General features: G+C 34.2%; 2 protein-coding genes across 3 annotated transcripts in view; one reads left to right on the top strand and one right to left on the bottom strand.

Annotated features, from left to right (window-relative positions):
• The window catches only part of ADK (adenosine kinase), a 541,004-nt gene that overhangs the window by 185,085 nt on the left and 334,390 nt on the right, over window positions 1-21,529 (top strand). The window lies entirely within an intron of this gene.
• LOC131830016 (small ribosomal subunit protein eS27-like) lies at window positions 7,102-7,355 on the bottom strand. The gene is given in 2 exon segments (XM_059172427.1): window positions 7,102-7,289; window positions 7,292-7,355. Coding segments are annotated over 2 exon segments (252 nt in total).

The following is a 21,529-nucleotide window of genomic DNA, read 5'->3' as shown; positions in this document are numbered from 1 at the left end:
GTTTGTTTGTTTGTTTGTTTTTTAATGGATAAATGTGTAGTATCAACCTCTGCATTTGGTTGGTAGGCCCTTTTTGTTCTTTTCCTTTTGGGATGGCTGGCATGTTTACATATTTGGAGGCTACTACTGTTTCAAGGTAATTTTCCCACACAATACTAGTTTTAAGTGGATTTCTCCCTGTTCCATGGTTTAATAATACCTTACATGGTAGCCATGGAAAAATGTGCAGAAACATTGAAAGGGAGCATTATTTGCAAAGATCAACACTTCTATGAAAGACAAACTAAAAGTCGTACAGAGGGTAAACATTAACACTTTACAGTCAGTGTAGAGCTCATTCTGTCAGATCTGACCAACAACCATACTTTCATATGTCAATTGATATTGCAAATTATGTCAACAAGAAAATGTTCTCATTACTTCTTTGATACTTTGATTTGTTAAATTCTTGGAGATTTTAATGCAACCACAGGCAATATAAAACAATATTGTTGAGATGTCCAAATACAATTCTAGACTTTCCTCACCTGCATGTTTGACAGTGTAAATTTAAATTTTGTAAAATTTCATTCATTGTAAGCTTCTCTTTAATGAAAATGTAAAAGTCTTATCTGAAAAGTATTCTGCACCCCTTTTATATACCGCTGTCAGAAAGTGGTATGATTTGCTTACCTCTGATATTGATGCTTTCATAGTGAAGGTTTTGGGACACTTCAGTTTTCTCAATATGTACAGGTGCACTTAATGTGATTTTTGAACTTAAAGCAATGGAAGGAGGTAGCTGCCTTGGACATGTGCCTTAAAAACGGCTGTAATTGTTGTTGGACTTAGAAAAGATATCCTGCAGTAAAATATTTTTAAAGTGTGAGACAAGAAGAATGTCCTTGTCTAATTTGGCAATACACTGAGGATGAGAATGGAGAAAAAGATTTTACTGAAACAGAAATTTATATGCCATTTCTCTAAAAGTGTTTGACGGTATTTGAAGAAGCCATACGGTATTTGAAGAAGCACAACAAACAAATGTCTCATTTTTGTGTGATTTGACTGTTTCATAACTCAAGGTGGGGGAAAAAAAAGTCACCATGAAAGGGCAGCCAAATTAAATAAAACCTTCTCAATTTCTTTACTAAAACTGTAACTCATTTGGATTGCAACTTTGACAGTATAAATTGAAATTACCAGTGTGCTTCTGAAATGATGTTCATTTTACACATGGAAAGCATATATAATTTAATCCATCAATCCAAAGGACATGATTGATAAACAGTTGGAATACCCAAACAAGCATTTAGATTCAAAGTAGGTGGATATTTTGTAGAGTTTGAAACTAATTTTAACATATCTAACTACCTGCCATTGCTAGTAAGTACAATCCTAGGTATTCCATGCTCAAATGCTTTTATTGAGAGATATTTAGCTTGATATCATCACAGGACGGACACCAAGAATATGGCCTTGATATAGGCAGAGCAGTCAAAATGAAATTTATATTGAACTATATTCAATTTCACCACAGTAAAAAGAAGGCTGTCCTAATGGTTCTATTTAGTTCAGAGAAGTGTTATTGGAAAGGAGACACAAACATAAAACTATTAATCCAACTGTTTTTAATCTTCTTTTAAAAAAATCTTTCATTTATATACATTAAGAATATACAATATGGCCTATAAAATTTAAATTCCAATAAAGAATTTAAAATGTTTAAGTTGTCGTATTTTAACAAATGAAAATAATGATTATTATATTTTCTTATACATATTATTTAATTAGCCCTACTTTTAAAAATTGCTAATTTCCACTGTTAATTTCTCCTATTGTTTAAAAGTAGCATTTACATAACAGAAAAGTAAATAATACAGAATAATAAATACTTTCAAATAGGTCTGTATTGATTTTTTCAGGATGCCATAGCAATACCAGAGACTGAGTGGTTACCCAAGAGAAATTTGTTTAATCAGAGTTCTGGATATTAGAAGTCCAAGATCAAGGTGTTAGCAGCTTTGATTTCTTCTACTTATTATTATTATTTTTTTAAGATTTTATTTAGTGGTACCTGGGTGACTCAGTTGGTTAAGCCACTGCCTTCGGCTCAGTTCGTGATCACGGACTCCCAGGATCGAGTCCCACATCAGACTCCCAGCTCCACAGGGAGTCTGCTTCTCCCTCTCACCTTCTCCTTTCTCATTATCTCTCTCACACTCTCTCTCTCTCTCAAATAAATATGTAAAATCTTTTAAAAAAGGATTTTATTTATTTGAGAAAGAAAGAGTGAGCACATGTGTGCACTGGACATGCACAGGATCAGGGGAAGGGACAGAGCAGGAGGGAGAGAAGAATCCCAAGCAGTCTTCATGCTGAGCATGGAGCCCCAGCCCCACTTGGGGGGCCCCAATCCCACAACTTCAAGATCATGACCTGGGTGGAAACCAGCCGCTCAACCAGCTGAACTACCCATATGTCCCGGCTTTGATTTCTTCTGAATCCTCTCTCCTTTTGGCTCTCTCTTCACATAATTGTCACTCTGCATACCCCTGGTATCTCTCTCTGTGTTTGTATCTATTTTTATAACGGCAATGGTAAAATTGGCTTAGGATCCACCATAAGGGCCTCATTTTAACTTAAAGGCCCTATCTCTAAATAATAGTTGCATTCTTAAGTTCTGGGACTTAGGGCTTCAACACAGGAGTTTGGGTAGGACACAATTCAGAGCATGTCAAGTACTCCTTTTTATGTTTTTTATTTTGGGTAGTGTTTTTTATTTTTATGTTTTCATTTTATGTTTTTTATTTTTGGTAGTACTTTGATTTTGGTAGTATTTTGATTTTCTTCTATTTCCTCTTGTGTATGTGTTTTAGTTATTTTCTTAGTGGTTACTTTAGGGCTTGCAATTAACATACTAAACTTACAACAATCAGTTTAAATAGTACCAACTTAGTTTCTGTGGCATACAAACACTTCTCTCCTTCCATCCTCCCCCTTTATATTGTTATCATCAGTAATTCTTTATACATTGTGTACCCATTAATATGGATTTATAATTATTATTTCATTCATTTGCCTTTTAATTCCTACAGGAATAAAAGATGAGTTGCAAACCACAAGTGTGGTAGTACTGGCTTTTATATTTATCTATGTAGTTACCTTTACCAGTGTTCTTTATTTCTTGTTACGTCTTCAGGGTACCATCTAGTGTCCTTTCATTTCAGTCTCAAGGACTCCTTTTATCATTTCTTAAGGGACAAGTTAACAAACTTCTTAAGCTTTTTTTAAAAAATCTGGGAATGCCTTAATTTCTTCTTTATTCATAAAGGGTAGTTTTGCTGGATACCTAACTGTTGGCTGACCTTTCTTTTAGCAGTTTATATGTCATCTCACTGCTTTGTGTCCTCCATTGTTACTGATGAGAAATCAGCTTGTAGTCTTATTGAGGACCCCTTAGTCATGAAAAGTCACTTCTCTCACTTTGTTTTTAAATTCTTTTTTTGTCTTTGATAATTTGCTCACATTTTTAGTATGGATCTCTTTGATTTTCTTCCTTGGAATTCATTGGGATTTAATGTGTAAATTCATGTATTTCATCAAATATGGGAAGTTTTAGGCCATTGTATTTTCAGATTTTTTTTTCTATGTTTCTCTCTTTTTATAGAAATTTTTGGATAGTTCTATAATACATATGTTGGTCTGCTTGGTGATTTTTTTTTTTTTTTTTGATGTTTCTGTTGAATGAGTTTCGAGCTATCTACTAGTTTGCTCCATAATTATTTATTATATCATTATATATATTTGGTCTGGTATGTCCATTCTTGGGTCAGCATTCTAAAATCTTGGTTACTTTAAATTAAGGCCAGTGGCCTATTATTTTCTTTTTCCACACTGGAGCTGTTATTTTCTTAAACCTGGCCTACTTAACTTACCTATAATATATAATACTTCATTGCGATCCTTATTTTTTAGATCCTCACAACAGCTTATTAGATAGGCAAGATAATGTGGTCTCCATTTTAATGAGGATTCTGATTAAGATAGACAAAAATGCCATGATAAGTCACTAAGCAAAATAGAATTAGAACTCAGGTGTTTTAACTGGAACTTCTGATTCATCTCCTTACTAGAGGTTTTCCCCTCTTCCTTAGAAGACTTCAGTTTTGACTTGTCGATGTGTTTGAGATTTTGAGTGTTTTCACATACTCTCTGCACTTCTTATAGTCAGCTTCAATTTGGGAAGAATTGGAGGTTGTCAGGGAAAATCAAGTATCCATCATTTTAAATATAGTTCTGAGTAAACCAACTCTTTCTTTCATGCTTCTTAGGGACAGTGGTTTTCCTTGATATTTAGATACTACCTTTTTGAGCCTTGAACATTTATGCTTTTTTCTTAATTATTGAATTTTTCAGAAGCCTGATGACCAGCTACATGTGGTTGTCCCTGTTGTTTTAAGTTATATAAATTTGCTTGTTTTTATGCTTCTTGCAAATTGATTTACTGATTTTTCTAATGTTTTGCAGTTGTTAAAAGTTTGTCATTATTTGTTTTGAGTATCTAATCAAATCTTGTAAGTGTCTTATTGTTTGTTAACTGAACTATAAGTAGATCATCATTATCATTGTTAAAGAACAAAACTGAAATTGAAGATCTAACTGGCTTTATTAAATAATTTGTGAATCAGGCAGCATCCCATCTTAAAAGTAAAGAAGAGCTCTCTTGAGCTGCCAAAAAGGAACAGTTTTTAAAAGCAGAAAGGGAATGGAAAAAAGGAAATTATTAGGAAGGAATGTTGTTCTTCTGAGGGCAATGAAAGGGATCTATCATTACATTTCCTAGTGCTGACCAGGAAATTCCATGTTGACTGGTTAAAAGGTTACATTCTTGGGGGTATTGAAATTGTAGTTAGGTTAGGTATTAAGTCTTGGTTTGCTAAGTGGGGCTCTTAATGTAAGTGACTTCATTTTGGACCTGTGGTTTCCTTTTTTATAATCTAATTTTTAATTTTTTAAAATATTTTTTTACATTTATTTGATAGAAATCACAACTAGGCAGAGAAGCAGGCGGAGACAGGATGGGGGGGGGGGAGCAGGCTCTCCGCGGAGCAGAGAGCCCAACGTGGGGCTCGATTCCAGGACCCTGAGATCATGACCTGAGCCGAAGGCTGAGGCTTTAACCCACTGAGCCACCCAGGCACCCCTAACTCTTAATGTTTTATTAACATATAATGTATTGTTAGCCCCAGGGGTACAGGTCTGTGAATCGTCAGACTTACACACTTCATAGTACTCACCATAGCACATACCCTCCCCAATGTCCATCACCCAGACACCCTCTCCATACCCCCCTCCCTCCTGTTTGTTTTGTTTTGTGAGATTAAGAGTCTCTTATGGTTTGTCTCCCTCCTGATCCCATCTTGTTTGATGTTTTCCTTCCCTACCCCTGACTCTCCCCACATTGCCTCTCAAATTCCTCGTATCAGGGAGATCATATGATAATTGTCTTTCTCTGATTGACTTATTTTGGTTTTCTTTTTAATAGAATAAATTTCTTCTCCCTTTCATCCTCCAAAATGTTGAGGCTATGTGGATTTTTATGACTCTCTATTCAATAATAAAAAGTAACCATTTTTCTGTTACTTTAGTAATTGCCATCTTTGTAAATAAAGTATATTTTTCTCTGATTTAAAGCAGAGATCTTTGAGATAAAATAATACTCCTTTCATTGCTGTACTCCAGGTTATTTTATAGAAACTATAATATTTGTGTATTATGTTCTTTACCCTTTTAACTCATTTGTTTTTAGGTTGTAGAGATGACCCTATGCCTCTAATTACAGGTTTTCTTCTTTAATCATATATACAAAACCATCAGTTAGGGACCTGAATTTTTTCTTCACATAAGCATTAAACATTTACCTTGGTCTTTTCTTAAATTCTTAGATCCTTATTTCTGTCTTTTAATTCCTAACTTGGTTCTCTGATCATCAGCTTTCTGGTTTTTCCAATTTCTCATGTTTTTCCTAGTTAGATAATCTTCCATATTTATATTTAGCTACTAATGAAATTTTAACCAGGTTTTTGTTTTGTTTTTAATTAAATTTTGAGAGAACTAAGTACCAGTGTTTATATTTATATAATTATACAGGATTTCACCTGGAGGAGACGGGGAGTGCTTTGGTTTTTTCTTTGATGCAAACGTCATGTTAGGAACTAGTTCCCAGAATTGTGTTTTAAAGCTTTCCCGAACTATGTACATTGAGTTCCTAAAATCTTTTTTTGTTTTTAAGTTTCAAGAGTTATATTTGGATGAATAGAAACATGTTGAACCAAAAATTGTAAAGCTGGTATTTCAAGAACTATGTGGCATTTCCAACTGAGTCATAGTTATCTAGAAATTAAAATTGAAAATCAAGACCTTCATATTTCTTTTCTTTTAAAAAAATTGTTAATCTGTGTGGTTATAGATTTTTCTGATTATCTCTTTTTTTGTGACCTATTTTACCTGGAAAAAAAAAAAAAACCAGCTAGAGATTAAAAGGCTTTTTATTAGATGTACCTCCAGGAATCTGGGAGCTGTCCCAACTCCTTACATTTAAAAAGTAGAAATGACATTGGAGTGATCAAAGAGAATTCTCCATTCTAATGTTTTACACCTGGAACAGTTGTGGAAATGTCAGTAGCGCAGCAGTATTTATAAATATCAGAGCAGGATGTGGCAGATGGTGATGCAACATACAGCTTTGTCAAACCTTACGTCATTAAAAAGGAGGTTCCTGTTGGTGCCATTTATAAGACTAATGAATAATTTTAAGTAATTGGGGCTTACAAAATAAAGTTGACTATTCAAAATAGTTCTTTTTGAAGCTGGAAAAAATTTAAATATGAATTAATACCTCCTTTCTTTGGTAATCCTTATTCCTTGTTGGTTAGATTGTGAGAGATTTTAGTAGCTAAATAAGGTGAGGAAAGCAGTGTTTTGTTTTTCTAAGTGGTATTTTAATGGATTTGTGACATTTTTCTATATTATGTCAGATTTTTAATTTTTTAAAATTTACTTTTGTTTATTATTATTATTTTTTAACCTTATTCAACATCTGTTTACTGGGCTATCATCTCAATTCAGGGTGCTTTTAGTGCTTCTTCCATCAGAGGAGCATCCTTCTGTAAGCCTTGCTTTTCCTCCTGGAGGCTGGCTGAGGATAGTGGAGCAGTCAACACACAAAACTACCATTTGTGCATGGCTAAAGACGGTGGTGATTTTGTAGCATCCTGGACAGTTCATATCCATGAGGCCTTTGTGCACTTATTCTTGTGCTTCCTCTTCTTTTACTCTGGGAATGGGTGGAGAAGGTCCTTTGTGAGGGGCATGTTCTCACGGAGAACTCATCACCACCAGAAAGGCTGTCAGGTTTTTAATGTAAAGCAAAATTCATGTATCTTCTCCTTCCTTTTTTCTTTCTTTTACCCCTTTAGTCCTTCTCTTTATGCTTCCTTTCTTCCTTTTTTCTTTCCTTTTTTTTTCTTAAACTTTATTTTATACCTTATATTAAGAGATTGTTTTACCAGTTTAAACCTTATAAACCTTATAAATTTCAATGTAGTGCATTGTTCCATGCTACAGCATTAAACATGGGTACAATTGGAGGTTGTTTCTCCTGTGTAAGAGGAAAACAAAGAGACTTCTGTAAGAAATGCTACAAGTGACAGTTTCTAATTTCATCCAGGGGATGAAACTCTTGCCTTGGTTCCATTCCTTTTCATTCTCTTTTAGAGTTAGCATTCAGAAACTTTAAAAATAAATGTCTTATGGATAATGTGTTCATTTGTTTGAACTGAAAAATAAAGTCAGACCTCTTTGGGTAGAAAAAAATGTCTCATTTGTTTAGTTGTTGGACAGTAAGGATGGTCTTTGCCGCATAAATTATATAGTGGTACTGTCAAGATGCCTTTTTTTTTTAAAGAAAAGCTTTTCTAGAGTATTTCTATGTTCTTTGGTGCTTTTGATGGTGAGGTACTTGAGATAACAAAGTAAAAAGCCAAATGGTCTAAATTTTAGCAGGGCATAGTGATTAGGGGTGTAGAGGATGTGCTGTGGATTAAGTAGAGCTGGGCAGGAAAAAACTCGGGCAAAATCAGCTAACTTTTTCAAGTTTGAGTTTCTTTTTTTGAAAAATGAGAATAGTTATAATAATTTCATAGCCTAATATTTTCAAAAGAGTAAAGTTATGAATCTCATAGATAATGAATATGTCAACAATTTTATTTAACTCATAATGAATGAATGAACAGGTAAGATGTTACATTTGATTTAAAAGAAAACTCAGAAGTCCAGAGACATGTGTAGTCGATGAAATAAATTTACAAGTATTACAAAACTGACTTTTTAAAAAAATATTTTATTTATTTATTTGAGAGAGTGAGAGAATGAGAGAGAGAGAGAGAGCATGAGAATGGAGAGGGTCAGAGGGAGAAGCAGACTCCTTGCCTAGCACGGATCCAGATGCAGAACTCGATCCCTGGACTCCAGGATCATGACCTGAGTTGAAGGCAGTCGCTTAACCAACTGAACCAACCAGGAGCCCCAACAAAACTGACTTTTTGTTGGGGTGGCAAGTTTTAATTCTCTCTGTAGGGTCAGATTTTATTTACTGATTATACACAAGAATTATTGCTGTAAGTAATGTATAGACTTACAAAATAGCTTGAAGATGATGAAAGGTTTAAGCCACATAGAATCAGAAATCTAGAAGTCTATGCTCTAAAAAAAGGCATAGGCTTCCACAAATATCTCCAGTCTTTTGGGACCATTTCAAACTCTTTTACAGTTTTTTTCTTTGATGGTATTTAACTCAATATAGTGTGCTGATAGAATTAATGGTAAAGTATAAACAATATACCTAGTTCAGTATTTATATAACAAGAGCTCAATAAATTACAGCTGTATGTATGTGGCAGACATTTTCCATTAATTGAATTAAACTTAATGTGTAATTCCAGCAATTTGTTGAGAATGTATTTAAAGCAATAAAATATGCCAGATATTCCTTCCTTCACACCTCTTTGTCTAAAAAAAAAATCTTTCAAAATTAGAAAATAAGGCAGTGGGGCCTAAAACTGGTTAGTGAATTGGTCCTTATGGGAAAAGAGCCCAAATGTCATCGACTGATGAATGGATAGAGAAGATGTGGTATATATATGGAAAGGAATATTACTCTTCCATCAGAAAGAATGAAATCCTATCATTTACGATGATGTGGATGTGCTTTACACTAAGCAAAATAAGTCAGTCAGAGAAAGACAAATACCATATGATTTGACTCATGTGGAATTTAAGAAGCAAAACAGATGAACATATGGGAAGGGGAAAAAAGAGGATAACAAACCATAAGAGACTTTAAAAAAATATATATTTATTTCTGAGAGAGTGCGCATGCACACATGCATGTGCTGTCGGGGGAGGGGCAATGGGGGAGGGAAAGAATCTCAAGCAGACTCCATGCAGAGTGCAGAGCCCAACACATGGCTCCATCTCATGACCCTGTGATCCTGACCTGCGCCACCCAAGTACCCAGCAAATCTTAAGGGACTCTTAATGATAGAGAGCAAACTGAGTGGTGATGGAAGGAGGTGGGTGAAGAATGGGCTAAATGGATGATGGATGTTAAGGAGGACACTTGTCATATTGAACACTACATGTGATATGTGAGTGATGAATCACTAAATTCTACTCCTGAAACCAATATAACACGATGTGTTAACTAACAATTTAAATAGAAATTTGAAAAGAAAAAAAATTTTAATAATAAATAAAGTTCAATAAATAAAGTTTAATCTTCTGAGTTCTTGAATGCTTTACTTGGTTAGTGATTGTTTTGGTTAGTGACTTGGAAATCCTTTGTTGTCTACAGTTGTTGGAAGATTTATTGGTTGATTGGCATCAATAAGGATTATACATCGATAGTTAATTGAATGCAAAAGAAAAGAAATAAATCTATTCATATCTGCGCATCTTACATAAAGATATAATTTAATTTCATTTTATGTTAAATATTAAATACTGTAAGTTTTCATTTAATGAAATTAGTAGTAAATTCCTTTGTAAAAGAATAGTTTTTTAGGGTGCCTGGGTGGCTCAGTGGGTTAAGCCTCTGCTTTCGGCTCAGGTCATGATCTCAGGGTCCTGGAATTGAGCCCTGCATCAGGCTCTCTGCTCAGCAGGGAGCCTGCTTCCCCCCGTCTCTCTCTGCCTACTTGTGATCTTTCTTTCTCTCTCTCTGTCAAATAAATAAATAAAATCTTTTAAAAAAATAGCTTTTTAAAGAACAAGATAATCTCTAATTACTGCATCTAAGTCAGTTTTATAAGTGTTTATCTTCCATGCCACACTCTTAATCACAGTATGTATTCAGTGATTTTCTTATATTTTCCTGGTTTTCATGTCTGCATTTAAGCCACTTAAACATCACAGAAAGCTCAGAGCACAGTCTCGAAGACAGTTTTTTGTTCTAATCAGTCTCTTATTCTCCCATGGCCGCTAGAAGTATATAAGAGTGTGTTGGTGCCTCTGGATGCCAATGAATCAAGAATCACTCCAAACATCACCTTTTATCAAATTCTGTGAACCTGTTTGTTCTATTTAATCTTAGTTAGATATTTGTTAGTCTTCACTTTCCCATGCATACTTTCTTCAGCCTGCAGTGCTGTTTACTGTGCCATTTTTTCCCTCATCCCTCTCAATTTACTGGTCATTTCCAGAGATAAATGATCTTTCTGACTTTTGCTTTCCCCACGCTAAAAGTGCTTATTGGAGCATATAGCTTAACCCAACTGAGTGCATTTGTTGGTGATATTCTGTCAATAATGTCAACATCATTTTTAACTGCATATAAATCATTGATCATTTTTTTCCATTATTCATCATTGGATTAATTTACATAACACAGTACTTACTATATAATGGGCAGATAAATGAATGGCTCTCTACTCCCTTCTGTATTATTTATTTGATCCTCTGATTATGAACACTTGTACCTCTAGTCAAGCTGATCCTAGATTATGCTTGCCCTTAAACTTTATTATCTGAATCAGAATCAGAGCCACATGCAAAATCCTTTAAAGGGAGGTTTTATTCACAAGAGTTGTTGCAAGAGTGGGGAAAGGGACCTTTGTAATAGGGGGATGGAGATTACTGCAATAAAGGAAATGCTCCCACCATGAGATGTGCAGTGTTCCCAAAAGTTGGGTAGAAAAGTCTTTTCTTTCAAAAGGAAAGAGTGAAGCTAGAAGGAACCTGGTACGTGGAAGTGGAATTAATAGATGTAGGTGGGTAGAGGTGGAGTGATGGGATAGTACAGAGACTGTTTTACATTGAGATCAGCTTACCCTCAGGAGGCCTGTTAGGTTTTATGTTGGTTCAGGCTGAGGATGGGTCAGTGTTCAGGGCTCTCAAAGAAGTAGAGAAGCTTTTTAACTGACATTTGGTAAGTCAAGGTAGCAGGTATTTTGTTGAGATTGGCCATTGGGTATAACCAGTTGAAGTAATCACTTTTGGGCAAAGAATGGGAATTTGGAGGGTCTGTGTCTGGCCTTGTCATAAGGCAAACAAAGGAGTTATGTGTGTTTTTTCTAGTCATACTAGGGAAAATGGTCCCTTGTAGCAAACTGTTTTAGGAACACAAAGGCATGGGGGAATTTCTTCAACTGTCTCTGGTTACCAGGATCATAGGGCTTGGGGTAAAGCTAGCACTGAAAGAGGAATTTGGAAACATGTTTCTAACACAGTTGTCTTGGTCACTTCCTCCTTCTCTTTATCTTCAGCCCCATTGCCCAGCCCCAGGGAAAAATTAGAAAACCCGATCTCTCTGATTCAGAAAGGTTTTTTTTTTTTGTTTCTTTTCTTTCTTTCTTTCTTTTCTTTTCTTTTTTTTTTTTTTTTTTAAGATTTTTATTTATTTGGGAGAGAGAGAATTTGCAAGTGCGGGAAGATGCAGAGGGGAAGGGAAAAGAAGGGGGAAAGAATCTCAAGCAGATTCTTCACTGAGCTTGAGCCCAACATGGGTCTTGAGATCATGACCTGAGCTAAAAACCAAACACTTAACAGACTGAGCTACCCTGGCTCCCCTAATTCAGTAAGTTTTAAATTATTGCTAAAATATTTAGTCCATGTAGTTGCACATTATTCTTCCCACAAAATTTTATTTTCTATTCTTTGGTCTTTCCTTAGAATGATCTTTAGAATTATTTTATCTATGTATTTAAAAACAAACAAAAAACCTCCTGAGGTTTGATGGGAATTTTGTACCATCATAGATTAATTTAGGTATAATACACATTTTTATGTTGTGTTTTGATCAGTAGAATGACATTAGAACATCTCTACTGAGTCAAATATGTGTTTTTTTTAATTACCTAATAGAGTTTTTTATAATTTTTAAAAAAAGATCCTCACACTTTCATATATGTTGTTGAGTATTGTGTAGTGTGTTATCATTCTTATTCTTGTTATTCCTACAACTTTAAAATAATATCTCTTTTTTATTATGCTTTCCAGGTGATATTGCTGGTATAGAAGAGATCTAGTTATTTTATGCTTAGATACAGCATTCCTTTACCGATTCTATTACTTTTTTAGCTCATATCTTGCTTTGAGTTTCTGTTACTTATGTTCCCTGAAAACTGTTCTCTCTTCCTTTCTTTTGTTTAACTCTTTTTCATATACTATTGCAGAATCAGGAATTCAAAAACTTGGGGCACCTGGGTGGCTCAGTCAGTTAAGCATCTGCCTTCAGCTCAGGTCATGATCCCTGGGTCCTGGGATCAAGCCCTGTGTTGGGCTTCCTGCTCAGCAGGGAAGCCTGCTTCTCCCTCTGCCTGTTCCTCCCCCTGCTTGTACTCTCATTTTGTCAAATAAATAAAAGTCTTTAAAAACAAAAAAGAATTCAAAAACTCTGGAGAATTTTAGTATTAGCTTTTAAAGGTATATGTTCCATGTTAGGGAAGAATTACTCTAATCCTGGTAGTTTTACAACTTATATTAAGAAAAGGTGTGGAGTTCATTACATAATTTATTTACCTTTTTATCCTATCGTTAAAATACATAATTTAAATACTCCCCCCTCCTTTTAAAATAACCTTTGTGTTTACTAAAATATAGGTATTATGACGGCAGGCACTTTGTCAGTTTTGTTTTGTGTTGTTTATTCTTAGTGGCAATCTGTCGCTTCAAAGACATTCAATGAACATTTTTTTGAGTGATTTAATCAATTAGTAGACATAACCCTATGTGGAAAGGCTGTATTTCTCTTTACTGCTTGATTGTATGATTTGTATTAATTTTATTTAATTTTTTGACAGGCCCAAACGTAGCTTTTTATACAAACATAAGTATTTCCTTTAATGTATTTACTAATTTTCTTTTCTTTGAATACCATGCATTTATACATTTTGACAGGCAGTATAAACAAAGCAGTAAAGAGTATAGTCTTTAGCGGCAAAGGCATGGATTCCAGTCCTGGTTCTTCTGCTTACATACAGAGTGACCTTACGCTCTTTGACTAATAGTTTCTTCACAAGTAAAATGGGATGATAACTTATAACAATACCAACTTTATAGTTTAAGAAAATTAAATGTAATAATACACATAGATTACTTAGAATAGTGACTGGCACGTAGTAGATGATCTAAAAGCCTTAGCTGTGTTGTTGTCCTATCATTACTTTACTTTGGGTTTGATTTTTGGTGTGTTATATCATGGGGTTGTAAAATCTTATTTGCTTTATATAAAAGCAATCATTTCAATGATACTCCAAAAATGTGTGTTATATATACTGTTATGTTTTCATTTCTGACTTGTTAGACTCATACATAAAATGCAATATAATGATGATTTATTACCTAATTAGTAGATATGGTAAAGTAAATGAATACTTTTTATACCCTTTTATAAGTTGGTATTTAAGATGTTTGTAGAATACAAAATCAATATATAAAAATTTGTTACATTTTTATACACTAGTAGTGAACTATCAAGAGATATTAAGAAAGCCATCTCATTTAGAGTTACATCTAAAAGAATACAATACCTAGGAATAAATTTAGCCAAGAACATGAAAGGCCTGTACACTGAAAACTATAAGACATTAATGCAAGATTTAAGAAGACACAAATAAATGGAAAGATACTCTCTGATCATGGATTGGAAAAATGAATATTGTTAAAATGTCCAAATTACCCAAAGGGATCTGAGATTAAATGCAATTCCTATCAAAATCTCAATGGCATTTTCTTACAGAAATAGACAAATGATTCAGTTATTTGTTTGGAGCCACAAAGACAATAAGTACCCAAAAATGTAGTTGGGAGTCATCACACCCCTGATTTCAAACTGATATTACAGAGCTATAGTAATCAAAACAGTATGATGCTGGCATAAAAACAGACACATAGATAAATGAAACAGGATGAGAGCCCAGAAACAAACTCATGCATATATGGTCAATTAATTCACAATAAAGAAGTCAGTGAGGAAAGGACACTCTGAATAAATGATGCTGGGAAATCTTGACAGGCACATGCAAAAGGTCATGATGATAAGATGTATAAGCTTTCCTTTTACTGTCTATTTACTTTTTCTTATTAGTTCGTCCTATTCAGAATTCCCTTCAACTAAGTTAATAGCACTTTCCTCTGCATACTGAAAGAACAAGGCCTGTTGCCTTGCATTCAGAATCCTGAATGAAGTTCAGACTTCCTATTTTCTAATTTTACTCCTTTAGTAGTCTAAAGTCTCATTCCATCGTTGGCATTTTCAAGAGAATGTATTCACACTGATTTTTAAACTTATTTAAATATGTACCTGTTTAAAATTTATATTATTAAGAAACAAAAGTTCTGATCTTCTGTTAATGGAATTTGAAATAATTACAAAGGTATAAATTAAGCTGAGGTACCTCTTCTCTGGTTTTAAATTAAACTCTGAATATGTTTGGACCTAAAGACCAATCTGTGTGTGTATATACAAGATGTTGTAAGGTAGAGTGAAGAATTGGCCCAAGTAACCCTATCACTTTCTACTCTCCTGTTTGAATCCCTCCCATGTAAAGCATTTACAATTCAGTATATAGTGATAGAATCCTTGGCCTCATTTTCATAGGTTTTACCTGGTAGTAATTGCTGTTCATTCCATCATGAAACGGAATTTTCTTCTTTCCCAGAAGTCTCTACATGAAAATTAGCAGCTATGCAGCAGACTTGAAAAAAAGAAAAAGAAAATTGGTTGGTTGGGTAGATGTTAGCTATCCACTGAGAAACTGTGGTCTTGGTAGGAGTAAAGGTTGGTTGTAGATTATCTGTAGGTAAGCTTAAAAACTTTGCCATTAAAAAAAAAATCTTTGCCATTTATTATTTATGTATTTAAAAGTGATTTAACAATGTATAATAGAAAACTGTGAAAATACTGATAATTTTAAAAATTAAAGATCTAATAAAATTAAAGAAACTTAGTTTTGGTTTTATAAAAGCAATACCAGTTCAGTCCTTTATGAAGATGGCATACCATTTATGTAGATATAAAGAATTACAATAATATGTTTTATTAAAAAGATCAAATTACTTTTAAGTTCTGTTAAAAATAGCAATTATTCATGTTTATTGGCCACCAGGGTTTTGTGCTTTATATAATAGTTCTCACGTATTCTGTTTTAAAAATCAAAGGAAATGTTCTTCAGGTAGATTAATACAGTATAGGAAACTAATATTTAAAATGTGGAGCTATTTAGAAATGTTGGGGAACTGAGAAGTAATATCTCTATGAAGCATTTATATAAATGTGCCATGTGCCTTAAATGATGAAAAATTTTAAACTTTAAATATGTAGAGCACTTCTTTAAATTATTTAAAGTGGGTCATTTTCCCTTCCCAAAACTTAAAGATTTAATCCTACCCTGAGGAGAATTCTACTAAATGTGAGAGATCATAGTCACTATACTGTAGTTAGTGTTGCAATTTTTAAAGCAGCAACTGTGGATTCTTAATCATATCTTTTATGTCCCTCAGAGATGAATCTTTTTTTTTTTTTTTTTTTTAAAAGGTTCTTAGGAATCATTTATTCTTTTTTTTTTTTTTTTTTTTTAAGATTTTATTTATTTATTTGAGAGAGAGACAGTGAGAGAGAGCATGAGCGAGGAGAAGGTCAGAGGGAGAAGCAGACTCCCCATGGAGCTGGGAGCCCGATGTGGGACTCGATCCCGGGACTCCGGGATCATGACCTGAGCCGAAGGCAGTCGTCCAACCAACTGAGCCACCCAGGCGTCCCTCAGAGATGAATCTTAATTTTGTAGCCATATTGGCTTCAAGTAATATACACAACTTGGGACATGTATAAAGCTTCAGATTTGACAGGGCTTATGTTTTTGGAGAGATTATCTGGTAGGTATACAAGCAAGCTTGGCTGTTGGGTTCCTTTACAGGTAATTAAACCTGGCATCTCAGAAGTTTTGACAGATTTACAGTTTATCCTTATACCTGCATATATGTAGGAAACCTTAAATTTTTTAAATTGGTTTTAATTGTTAAACTTAATAATATGTTAGGAAATTGAAAAGTAAAAATGTAGGGAAAAAATGGACACATCAGAAAAAAAAAAACCCTTTTTTGTTTTGTTTTCTATGTGAGTCAGTGTGTGTGTTTATGTAGTTCTACAATTTTATATTTGGGGGAGAAAACATTTTGCTTTGTTTTTTCAAGTAAATTTATTTTATTTGTTCATGTAGTTTTAGAGAGCCACCAAAACACAATCTTAAGGAAAATAATGTAAATGTAAAAATAGTATTCCAAATAAAAGAAAATGGATTTAGTACAATATCTTTCTTGACTCGGGTGCTTGCTTATTTCTGGGAAACTTACAATTAAAATATATAACAGAACTTCTTACTTGCTGCATGTGACCTTGGGCAAATTTACATAGCCTTGCTGTGCTTCACTTTGCTCATTTGTACACTGTAAAATGTACACTATACATTTGCCGGGGGGGGGGATGTGAGTAAAGTGTAAAATAAAGGTATGAATAGTAGGTAAAGTGCTGGCTCATAAAAACTTTGTTATGACAGATGTTACTAGATGTCTATGTCCACATCATCAGCAAAGATTATGTGATTTTATTCTTCTGTATTTTCACAAAATATTTATATGAAGTAGTGGGGCACGTAGATAAATTGTACTGGACAAAACCAGTTGTTGTTTTTTTTTTTAAGATTTTGTTTATTTATTTTTCAGAGAGATAGAGTACAGGCAGGCAGAGTGGCTGACAGAGGCAGAGGGAGAAGTAGGCTCCCTGCAGAGCATGGAGCTCTATGTTGGACTCCATCCCAGGATGCTGGGATCATGACCTGAGCTGAAGTCAGCCGCTTAACCGACTGAGCCACCCAGGCATCCCTGGACAAAGCCAGTTTTGAAAGAGTTCTGTATTCATATTCCCAAAGACTTCTGTTTTTAGTAACATATTTATTAAATTGCTGCTCTGCCTACTGTGACTTCTCAGAGGCACATATTATGGGTTGAATTTTCGATGTCAACATATGTTCATCTTGGATTGAAATAGTGTTATCATTTCATAAAGTTAAATCTCCCAAGTCCTCTCCATCATTTTTTTGATTAATGGTAAAAGCTTGTCTTTAACAAAATTAAGTGAATATTTTGCTTTAATTTCATGAAATTTTTCTATTTTTATTTTCTAAAATGTGATACATATACTTTGGTTATTTAAAAGTATGTTCACACATTCTTTGACTTCCTTCATTTAGAAGGTGGAGCCTAGTTACCCTGCTCTTGATTACGAGCCAGATTTAGTGACTTGCTTCTAACAAAAAGTGTGACAATGACTGTGTGCTATTGATGAGGTTAGATTATGAAAGGCATTGTTATTTCCACATTATTTTCTTTTTTTTCTTTTTTTTTTTTTTTAAAGATTTTATTTATTTATTTAACAGAGAGAAATTACAAGTAAGCAGAGAGGCAGGCAGAGAGAGGAGGAAGCAGGCTCCCTGCTGAGCAGAGAGCCCGATACGGGACTCGATCCCAGGACCCTGAGATCATGACCTGAGCCGAAGGCAGCGGCTTAACCCACTGAGCCACCCAGGCGCCCACCACATTATTTTCTTTTGGAATGCCCATCAAGTCAACCACCATGTCATGAGGACACTCAATCTGCCTATGGAAAGGCCCATATAGGGCGGAACTAAATCTTTCCCACCACCAACCAGCACCAAATGCTAGCCACATGAAAGAGCCAGCCCTATTCAAATCCTCAGATGATTGGAACTCTGGCCAACTTATTCACTGGAGCCTATTAGATATACCGAGCCAGAACTGTTCTGCTAAGCCACTCTCAAAATCCTGAACCATAAAAACTATGTAAGATTGTATTTCCACCATGTTTGGCGTCCACAGGTAACTGATATACACAAAATACAAAATTTCAAATGGTCATAAGAGCGTATACTGAAGAGTACAGTGTTTTTTTTTCTTTGGCCATACTCTACTTGCTCAGTGGAAGTCATTATGTATGATTCCTATAACAAGTTTTTTGTACATGCTTCCAAAAATACTCTATTCCTTTATATCTATGTGCATATCTATTAATGTATGTTATCTGCATACATTATACTATATACATAGTTTCATATCTTGGATTTTTTTTTTTTTTTTTTTTTTGGCCATGTGTTGGAGATTGGTCCATACCGTACAAAATAGACCTGGCTGATTCTTTTTAATGGCCATAATGGCCCATTCTGTGACAGCATTTTCATTTATCTAATGAATCCCCTGTGTTTGGATATTTAGGTGGCTCACAAAGACGCTTCAGTGAATATCTTAATATAGGTATATCTTTATCATTTATTCTTAGAAATAGAATTGCTGACTCAAACAGCATTGATGTGGTACATTTTTAGAGGTTGCCAGCTTTTTCCATGTAAAAATCTTATCAATTTTTTTAAAGATTATTTATTTATTTATTTGACAGAGAAAGATCACAAGTAGATGGAGAGGCAGGCAGAGAGAGAGAGAGGGAAGCAGGCTCCCTGCTGAGCAGAGAGCCCGATGCGGGACTCGATCCCAGGACCCCGAGATCATGACCTGAGCTGAAGGCAGTGGCTTAACCCACTGAGCCACCCAGGCGCCCTCAATTTTTATTTCTACCAGGACTAAGTGAACATTTTTAAAAAGATTTATTTATTTAATTAAGAGAGAGCAAGAGAGTGCATCTGAGCACAAGCTCAAGAAGGGGGGGGGGGGAGAGAGAGAGAGAGAGAGAGGTAGGTAGACTCCCTGCTTAGCAGGGAGTGGAGTGGGGGCAGTGGTGGAGGGGTTGCTGGCTCCATCCTTGGACCCTGAGATCATGACCTGAGTGGAAATCAGGAGTCGGATGCATAACCACCTGAGCTGCCCAGGTGCCCTGAATGCGCTTGTTTTAATACAGCCTTACTAATTCAGAATATTACTCAGAATCGTCTTTATCAATATGATGTGTGAAAAATAATATCCCATTGAAAGTTTATGTTTACATTTCGTGGATGAAATGCAGTACTTGGATGGAGTGGACTATTTTCCAAGAGAAATAAATTGCCAAAATTCACTCAAGAAAGAGATGAAAACTTTGAATGGAATAATGCCCATACAAGAAATAGAGGAGGTTATCAAAGAACCTTCTCTCCACAAGAGTAATAGTTCTAGTTGACTTCATTAGGAAAATACACCAAACCTACGTGGAACAGATATTTCTGAGAAATTTCTAAATAATTTGGTAGCATAGGAGAAAAAAAAGCTTTCAGGGTCTTTTTTTTTTTCAAGCTGGTCTCACATCAATTCTGTAACACAGCATGGATAGCAGAAAGAAAAAAAAGTGAGCATAAAACTCAGGGAAAATATAGATTAATTCTCTTTGTGACTATTGTAAAAATCTCAAAATATTTGGAAATAGAATCTAGTACTACATTAACAATAGTGACCAAGTTGGGAAGTAGGACTATTCTGGGAATGCAAGGATGGTTCAGTAATATAAAATCGATTATTTTGGTTACATACCAATAAAAAAAAGAATAATGGAATCTTTTCTGGAGATTGTAATGCAGCATCTATTGATGATGATAGATACATGATTCTTTAACATGATAGATTATATTTCTCTCAATTCCAATGCCAGCATTATATTTTATAGATAAAATGGGAAAATAGATTTAGCACTATCATTGTTGATTATATGGTGGAAACCCCAGTGGAATAAAGTCAAGTTATAAACAGAAATTCAATACATTAGCTAGATTTAAAATACAGTATCAAGGCACTAAAATTAGTAGACTATATATACAAACTATAAAATTCATTACAGTAGCAAACAAAAGATAAAATACTTTTGGACAGATATTATTATTATTATTATTAGCATTTATTTATCTACATAATCTCTATACCTAATGTGGGGCTCAAACTCATGACCCCCAGTTTAAGAGGTACATGCTCCACTGACTGAGCCAGCCAGCTGCTCCTGCATATTATTATGTTTATCTGTGTTGTCTATTATCTCTGCTCCCCCCAATTTGTGTTTCCTGTTTAAACTTTCTCTTGTCTCTTGTTTTTTTGCTTGTTTGTTTTCTTTCTGTAATTTTTTATCTTGGTTATTTTGAGCTATAAGAATAATAACAGAAACATTACAGATTATATATTGCAATGAATTTGGAAATACTGTGCATTCATGTTGTACCTTAAATCAAAAAGTAACAAAACAAGTAACTTTTGGCTCTTGGCTAACTTTTAGTTTTTACAGATACAGGAAAGTGCGTAAAATTTGAATCTATATACCATGGTGTGTTTTAAAAATTTTGAATCATGCTTCTATCTTTGCAAAACACCGGTGATTTTTATTTCTCACAAATGTTGTACTCTTAAATAATTGGAGTGATAAGTGATTATATAAGACATTTTACTTAAATTGAAAGCATGGCCAGAATGATTTAATTATGTTTCCCAGAAGAATAACAAAATAAGTATCAATGGCAATTTTATATTAACTTTAGCTTATATATATATATTTCTGTTTCTTTAACTTCAAATCATTTATTACCATTAACTGGATCATGTTTCTTGTGTTTTGCTTTAATAGTAATTTTGCTAATGTAAGATCACTATAATGCATTTAGTAATGTCATAACTCTATCAAGTTGATGCTCTCTTAAAAATTTCTGATAATAGTATAAGATGAGGGGTGTATAGTTACGAAAGACCCTAACATGATTGTATATCTTTTTATTTAAGTACAAAGCATACTCATATTGTTCCTATCACCAGTATTTTTTTAAATGACATAGCACAAAGAACTGTATTATGGTGGGGAGACTATGAAAAGGTAAATTTATGGTTAGCTTCCAGATCTGCTCTAGAGTTTATTACCATCTGGTCTCTTTGGAGACTATTATAATTATTCATGGGAATGTTTTCAACACAAAAAAAGCATGATTTGTGTATTGGCAGAAAGTAAAAAATACCAGTG

This window comes from Mustela lutreola, chromosome 4 (genome assembly GCF_030435805.1).
Source record: "Mustela lutreola isolate mMusLut2 chromosome 4, mMusLut2.pri, whole genome shotgun sequence".
NCBI classification, from domain to species: Eukaryota; Metazoa; Chordata; class Mammalia; order Carnivora; family Mustelidae; genus Mustela; species Mustela lutreola.
Note: the sequence above shows the minus strand (reverse complement) of the source record. Positions and strands in the feature narration are given on the sequence as shown.